Raw genomic sequence first — 8,741 nt, forward strand, 5'->3', positions numbered from 1 at the left:
ATATTGTGAAGGAAGTTCTCGTCTTTTCTCGTCTTTTTAATGAGATCTTTCGAATATTGGATTCTAAGCAATTCTTGGTCCTCAGTTAACTCGTGCGGTATGAAACGTGCGCAGACCTTTCGTAAGTCCAAATGATCAGTTAAAATGCGATAAATCGATGTTTTGGAGATATTCAACCCCGATTCCATGAATTCCAACAATGATTTCGATGCATTTTTGATAAATTCACGAACAATTTCGATTGAGTTTTCGGTGATTACTGATTTTGGTCGGCCCGTATGTTCATTGCCATTTATGTCCTCACGACCATCTCTGAAACGAGTAAACCATTAATAAACTCTGGCTCGAATTAGACAATCATCGCCATAAACTATTTTCATTAATTCAAATGTTTCGGTAAATGTTTTACCGATTTTAAAACAAAATTTGATATTAGCTCTTTGTTCAAAACTCATTTTTGTACCGATGACACAAGCATACTGACGCTTTATACGCAATAACTTCGCTTCCACTAAACCGAATGTCACCAAGCTTTCACTGGAAGTCAAATTGGGATGTAACTTCCCACGCATTAACTCATTAAAAAGAAGACGCCATCGAAAACATTGTTATGACGCCAGTCCTGTTTATTTTTGACTTCACCTGGTGTGTCAAAATTTATTCTTGGCCAATTCCTATTTAACATGTGTAATACTTTATAAATTTTATCTAAAATATATTTACTTACATTCTCCATTTTAATCACAATTTTTATTTAAATTTAGAACTTTGACTCAATTCGCAAATTTTAATTTGTGTTTAATTTTATTTTGCGATCAGCTGTTTTCCTCACTTGCAAATTCTTACAAGTAAAAATATATCTAATAAAAACTTCCAACTTCCCCTCAAAATACAATGCCATTTTGCTCTCTCAGTTTCCCCTACTTTGCAAGTCTTTTGGATACATGAACACCAAAACTTGATAATTTATAACAATTGAACAAACCTTCATGGTTTTTAGTTACATATTTTAAAATTTTACAAATTTCAAACATTTATTTAAATATTTACATATGCAGATACAAAAAAGAATTTTCTTTAGCTGTTTTAAGACTTGATTTTAAATTTAAACAGTAAACCTAAGCTATGAAGAGAGACTACCATTCGCGTTGCCAAGATGTTTCGTTCATCAACGATCGCCAACAACAGCGGACTGGAGCACATAATGAGCATCAGTGACATCGGCAAGATGCCACCAATCCCTATGTGACCCAAAACGCTTCAAGCGATCGCACATCAAAAAACTACCGTTAGTCTGCCAGTAGCGCGCTGTAGACTGAAGCAGCAATGATAGTGGCACATTGAACTGCTCTAATTGGCTGGACGCGAAATGTGAAAAATGTTAAGTTGCGTTCGTCAAGCACGTGACACGTTCTCACTCAACAAATTGGCACAGCGCACATTAGTGCCGCCGGACATGGAGTAGATGTGCCGCCGTAACACGCGAATGTGCTTCTGCGACACCTCGAAATTGTGCACCAGAGTGTTCAGTTGGGTTTGTAGCTCGGCGATTAAGCTGTCTCGCTCCTGAATTAAGCTCGTCGTGGAATTCTGACTACGACTCAGCTTCAATTCAAGCTCGAAGACACGCTTCTGTAAGTCACGCCGTTGCTTCTCCGTTTGCTCACGCTGACGCGCCATTGTACGCTTGCTCGCATTCTGCACGCTATCCAATTGCTCCTTCAACTTTTGCATCTCCTCCGCCAATTTGCGCTTCTCATGTTTTAATGCTGTATTGTAGTTTTTGAAAATTTTCAGATCACGCTCGGCCGCTTTGAGCCGATTAAAGGTCATCACCTTGCGGCGTGACAATTCTTCCATTTTCATTTTCAGTTGATTCGCCTCGTTCTGCAAGTTACGCACTCGTTCAGTTAGCAGGTTGTTCTCCTTGTGCAGCTTCTCGTATTTGGACTGCTCCTCGCGCACCAATTGCGGCAGGTGTGACACGTCGCGCAACTTGGAGTCGATCTTCTGACGCAGCTGATCGATGCCACTACCGATTTCCCGCTCGAGTTGGTGATTATTCGAGTTGAGCTTCTCGATTTCTATTTGTTGGGTTTGCATTATATGCTGTGCCTTGATGCAGCGCGTGTGGTAGTCCTGCAAACAGGTTTGTTGCTGCTGAATGATACTGCGAAACTGCGCTTGCTCACTATGCAGGTTCACTATGGTCGAGTGCAGTTCGTGCAGGTCGGCGGATTTGCTCTGGCATTGCGTCTTCTGATTGCTGTCCAATACGTTTTTGAGCACTTTGTAGATATCTTTGAGACTTGCCGCATGGCCGCGCGTATTGAATTTCTCCGAATCATAGGTTGCATGGTGTGGTGCGGCGTTCTCTTTGTTCTCCGACTTGCGTTTGGGATGACGCTTTTGCGACATTTGACCACTGTGCTGTCGCAAGTTAGAGTATTCGGATGCGGATGAAAAGTTGCGTTTTCTACGCGTAGCAGCCACATCTCCCTGCTGCAGATTGCATTCATTTTCCATATTTTCGTTGGATGTAGTGCCGCCATGCATGTTCATGAAATCGCCATCTCGATCGAATATTTGCGTGTACTTTCGCTTCAATGAAAACTCAGAGCCTGTACTGCTGCTACTGTCCGTGTAAACATCCGTCTCTTTGGCACACTTTCGGTTGGCAACAAAACGATCGTGTTTCTGTTGCATTTCATTCAACTCAAAATTTATCTTCATATACTTTTCCTCCAATTCTTTTGTTGTGTTATTATATTCGTTCAGTTCTTTCTTGTATTTACATAGTTCAGCTTTCAATTTTGAACCGACTTCGGCATGTTTCGACTTTCGCTTGCCATTGACTTGGAATGATGACCGCATCTCTAGAGAATCGCTCATCTCGCTTGATGTAGCCTTGACGGCTTGCAGATCCTCAGTTTGTACAGCATCTTCGAATTGTTCCTCCGATGGAAGGCTTTTCAAACTTAAATTTTGATAACTGGAATTCTTCGAATTACAATGCAATCCATCGGATGCGGTGGCCATGTCACCGCCGGATGCGCATGTTGGTCGCGTTATTGTGAAATAGGGATGGGAACGCTTCTCCAGACGTTCTTCTGTTTTCGCACTTAACTTTTGTGTATACTCCAAATTTTGAATTTTTCGATCCATTTGCGTCCTTTCTGAAAGGATTGGCTTCCTACAAAAAGGCGCATAAAATAGTTACTGTTACGGCTGTCTGTGCAAATTTCAGTCTATTTTAAAATTGGGGCTCTATTTACCTACAGACAATTTTTCAAAAAGCTTTTCATTCAAAATCCAAAATACAATTTGAAACTACAACAAACTTGAAGGATAAATTTAAAGCGATTGCTCATCTTTTGCGTTCAAGTACTTTTACGCCACGAGCAAATGACGATCGTGCAGACATACAGAAGTGCATTCATATGTATGTGTGTAAATGTATGCACAAAATGAACCCTCCGTAAGGCACTCATCATGCCCATCCCAAAGTATGGCACAGAAGCTTGGACGATGGCAACATCCGACGAAGCGTCACTTGGAGTGTTTGAGGAAAGATTATGCGGACGATTTTTGGACCTTTGCACGTTGGCGACGGCGAATATCGCAGACGATGGAACGATGAGCTGTGTGACACAGCACAGCGAATAAAAATCCAGCGCCTACGCTGGCTGGGTAATATCGTCCGAATGGATACAAATGCTACGGATCTGAAAGTATTCGATGCGGTACCAGTTGGTGGTAGCAGAGGAAGAGGAAGGTCTCTTCTGCGTTGGACAGATCAGTTGAAGAAGGACTTGGCTTCACTGGGTGTGCCCAACTGGCGCCGGTTAGTATGAGAAAGCGCGTTTTGTTAAACTCGGCCCAAATCGCGTAAGAGATTATCGAGTCAATTAAGACGAAGAAGAAGGTGGTGCCATGTCCATTCTCTAAAATTTCTGCGTATTCCTTTCCCTTTTCCTTTGACCGAGCTGCTCCTCCTATTTGTGGCGTGATTCTTGATGTTGTTCCCCAAATGGACCTACAGTTTTAAGCCGACTCCGAATGGTGAATGGGTTTTTATGAGGAGCTTTTTCATGGCGGAAATACACTCGAAAGTTTGCCATTGCGTGGCGAGGGACGACTACTTTAGAAAAAACTTCTATAATTTTGCTCTTTCATGCACGGAGATTCGAACCTAAGCACTTCCGAATGGTAGTCTCGCACCAAACCATTCGTCTAGGGCGGTTGCCTGTGATATTCTTAGCTAAATTAAATTATGGCAAATCTCTTCTTTAGTTCCAGAAATATCGCGTTTTTGGAGGTGAGCGTGATTGTTGAACGATGTCGCCCATTTCCGCCATACTAATATATATTTTTTTAAGGATTTTTTTTTTATATTTATTTCGATGAATTTATCGGTCGCCGAAATTTGAAGCATCGCATTTTTCAATTCTAAGAAGTACCGTTATAGTAAATTTAGCTATGGTCGTTGCTCAATTTTGTGGGATGATACTAACTTCGTTAAAATCGATTCAGTACTTTACGAAATATGGGCATTTAAGGTTTTGAAATTTGCACCTTTCCCCCTCTTTAACAAATTATCAAGTAGGAGAAGTGAGAGAGCAAAATGACATTTCATTTTGAGGGGAAGTTGCAAGATTCTACTGGATAAATTTTTACTTGTAAGAATTTGCAAGTGAGGAAACAGCTGATCGCAAAGTAAAAATAAACGCAAATTCAAATTTGCGAATTGAATCAAAGTTCTAAATTTAAATAAAAATGGTAATTAAAGTGGAGAATGTAAGTAAATATATTTCAGATAAAATTTATAAAGTTTATTTGAAGTTTTAAATAGGAATCGACCAATGGCATAAAGGTATGCACTTCTGAACCACAGCCACCAGTCACCGTCGCTGCTGTTTTGGGAACATAAATCGAAAGCATTGCAGGTATCTTTTGTGTTTTATGCTCGTGCTTCTCGATTGTTAACTAATTTGGCAATAGGCAGCAAAGAAAATATGAAGAAAGCTGTGATTGCCTCAATACAATTGATAGTGGAATGGAACTGACAGGGATGATCAAATGAAACCAATTATTGTGGACAAAATAAAATCTTGTGATGCTTATCTCGTTATTTTGCATTTTATTTGCTGTATTTTTTAAAATTTAATACGAGGCAACTCAACTGAAAACGTTTTTAATTTTTGTGATTTTTTCCGCGAACAATTTAGGGGTTAGGCGGTGTCAGAATTTTCAAAAAATAAGATTGTGGCATTTTGCATTTTCATAAAGTATAGTTTTGAAAAATTGGATTTTTTTGCAGTTTCTGAAAGTATAATTAAAAAAAAAAAATGGATTTTTTGCGAGTTATTCAGCAATTAAGAAATGCGTTTTTCTCAAAACTATGTTTTTTGAACAGCTGCTTTTTTATGCTGCTTTTGAAAAACATAAAAAACTCGATTTTTTTTTAATTTCCATTTTTTTACAATTTCGGTTTTTTTCTCGAAAATCTGAAAAACTTTCATATTGTTAATTTTGAAAAAAAGCTTAGATCAGGCACAAGATTATCTTTAATAAACTCATTTCTCTTGTCCGATTGATTTTAAATGAATCTCCAAGGACTTGTGATGACCACCGCAAGGGACTTCTGGAGAAACGAGCTCCACACAAACAGCGATAACTTTTACAATTATTAATTTTATTTTTTTTGAAATTTTGCTAAAGTTAAAACGAAACATGATGAATTAATGCTTTGTTTTTATTTTTGTAAAATAAAGCAATTGTCTACAAAAAAAAATTATTAAAAATCTTCATTTTTTTCGGGCCCCTAACCTCTTTAATCAGCTGTTCTTAAAACCTGCAAATTCGTACTGGTTTTGCGTTCACGTACTTTTTTTGATATTTTTCTCTTTGAGGGCGAATTCTCGAAAATTATTTATTTCTATTTTAATTTTTTAAAAGCTAACAATAGAATTTTTAAATAAACAAAAAGATAACGCAGCACTAGCAACGGAGTCTTTCAGCTGTCGCGGAAGTTAAGTTATTTGCAAGTTACTGGACAATATTTACATGGACAAACCTACAATTTGGTGGTCAAATAGCTAAAGAATGAATAAAAAGGGTGTTCTGAGGCATTTTATAACATAATTTAATAAATTTTTATATTTTAAATTACTGTGTTGTAATTTTTGCAAAGGTGTTCAAAAAACATAGAAAATAATTTTTTCCATTTGCCATAAGAATCACAAATTTTTTCTACGGCTGTTGTTTACATTTCCTTACTATTTTTTTCGTTACAATTCGGCGCGACTTGCCACTAATTATGACAACCGAAATTTCGTAATATTGCTTGTCAACATATTTTGTTATTAATATGTATTTCAGAACTTAACGTAAAGTGTGCATGTATGTGTTTGTAAGTAAACGAGCGCACACAGAAATAAAAATGCCACATAATTTATATTCGAAAAACGTAACAGCAAAACAATTAAAAGTTTTCAAAAGGTATAGCCACATTTCGCAGTTGTACTCGTATGTACATATGTATGCATATGTTTACATAAATAAGTACATATATATGTACATATGTATGCATGTGCGACCATGTTCGAACTTTACACCTACTGCGTGTGAATGTAGCAAGGCATTGTAGTCCATATTTTTGAATCGAAATGCGAATAAATATTGGCTATTAAACGGTACGTGTCCATGCGTCCGGAGTGTTTATAGACTTTGATTTTTGGCATTTCGACTTGTGGATTTCCATCAGCGCGATTTCAATTCTCCGAGCAGTGCAAGTTCTCAATGTGATTGCGTATAGCTGAGCACAAATACTCGTGCTTTTAATGAAGACACTATGGCAGAGGCCCAGCTAAAATTAGACAATCCGCAAACGTAGCGCCGCTCCACACAAAAAGCAAATCTACTTGCGTTCATAAATATACGAATGTGTGTGCGTACGAGGGTCGCTATTTATATTGACAGCTTTCATGATCTTGTGGACGTGTTTTTAAAGTTCAACCATTCAATTTTTTGGCAGTTTTTTGTCCAATTGATGAGCATGGAACTTCTTTTGAGCTGCCTTTATCAAATTATGTGTAATGCAATGAAACAAAAAAATCTTTCTCACTACAAAACAATCATTCAATATTCTGGGTGCAACCCGGGCTGGGCTCAGTTTTCATTAATCATAGTTGGAGAGTAAGCGTAAAATTGTCTCTTAAAGACACTAAAGACACGATCTCTCAGCATCTAGTGCTGATTCGTCGAAAATCCCACGGCTGATGTATGGTTCTTCATGCTCGAGGGCGTGTTCCTCAAAGAGCGGCAATTCCGCTTCGGAGAATCCCGCATGGGGGTTTCTTTTTACCACTGCTCCCCATTTCTAACGTTTCTCGCGCTTTTTTCCCCCCTTTTTCATCGACCAATCAGCGATCGACACGTATTCCAGGATAACAATTGAGCCACAGTGGGATTAACGCTGATCGTGCTGCTAAACTGTTCGCAACAGCCCTTTTTGTTATTATTTTTGTTGTTGTTTTCATTTTTGTTTATGTGCATCTTGTTCTTACAACCGCCTGCTCGACAAAGCAAACTCGGTAGTGTTCAAATTTCTTGGGGATGTCAATAGGTCCACCACGCCAACACCCCTTGTCGCTGTAAGATCATTGTTACTCCTTAATTTGGCATGGTGTTAAGCAGGTGCCGTTATAATACAGCCGAATTAACCTCCTGGCTGCACATCGTGCAATAGGCACGGTGACGTATAATAGCCTGTACTAGGAGGTGGCAGCTCTTGGTCATTGTTTTCAAGCGGTACCAGACATTAGGGTAAGTTATCGCCGAAACAACAACTCCTCCCGATGTCTGGATCCGGTTTAAGGTTCGATTAAGCCGCGACAAGCTGCCTGTCGTAGCAAGATATTACATCGTCCATTCGATCAGTCCAATTTTTGACTACTTTTTCCAATAAAATAGCGTCAATGTTGGCTTGAATATTGCGCGATCGCTTGTATGGTAAGTGGCGCCCTCTTGTTGGAAATGTCGTCGATGTTTAGCTGTTTAAATTTTGGATACAAAAATTCAGTCAGCATGGCTCGATAACGGGTGCCATTCACCGCAACGGCAGCACCTTTCTCATTTCGAAAGAAATAAGGTCCGATGATGCCGCTATGCGTAGTGCTCTATGAACTTCGTGAATAATTAAAAATGTATACTCCCTGATTTCTATAACTGCTGATTTGTTATTGTGTTGCTCACTGCACCTTCGTACATATAATACTTTGCCTTATGGCAGAGCAGCACATGGCGAGTATTGGCGAGTATTTTTTTCAAAGTAAATTTCCACAATTTGAATGCGTTGTTCTGGCGTTAAACGATTCATGATGACTTGTCAAAGCTTACTGAACAGAAATGTCAACACAGTTTGTCATTCTCAGCTGCCAAACCATAGTTATCGATATTGATAGTTCACTTGCCGCAAAAGAAACACCCAAATAGTGCAAGTTCTTCCTCTTATATAATGGAATTCCGCAAGGGTAATGATACATAGGTACATACGATAATGATAGAATACAGGATTTGGCCATCCGAAGCAATATTAGGACAGTACCTGTGGCTGTTACAGCAAATCAGGGGACTTGACAGCAGAATTATGCTCGCTCATTTCGCATGCATTCCTACTCTCCTCCAATCGACCGTTCAGACGGCAACAAAGTTAATATTATCGGATATCACCACCACAA

At 38.9% G+C, this 8,741-nt stretch overlaps 1 protein-coding gene across 1 annotated transcript; it reads right to left on the bottom strand.

The window, feature by feature from the left end:
* Nucleotides 1-797: 797 nt before the first annotated feature.
* Nucleotides 798-3,353, bottom strand: LOC128863387 (desmoplakin-B). Its single transcript, XM_054102518.1, has 2 exons — nucleotides 3,276-3,353; nucleotides 798-3,193 (listed from the first exon to the last, which is right to left on the bottom strand). The coding sequence occupies exon 2, from the start codon at nucleotides 3,163-3,165 to the stop codon at nucleotides 1,396-1,398; it is 1,770 nt and encodes a 589-aa protein (XP_053958493.1). The 5' UTR covers nucleotides 3,166-3,193; nucleotides 3,276-3,353; the 3' UTR covers nucleotides 798-1,395.
* Nucleotides 3,354-8,741: the final 5,388 nt, after the last annotated feature.

Source organism: Anastrepha ludens, chromosome 5 (assembly GCF_028408465.1).
Source record: "Anastrepha ludens isolate Willacy chromosome 5, idAnaLude1.1, whole genome shotgun sequence".
NCBI classification, from domain to species: domain Eukaryota; kingdom Metazoa; phylum Arthropoda; class Insecta; order Diptera; family Tephritidae; genus Anastrepha; species Anastrepha ludens.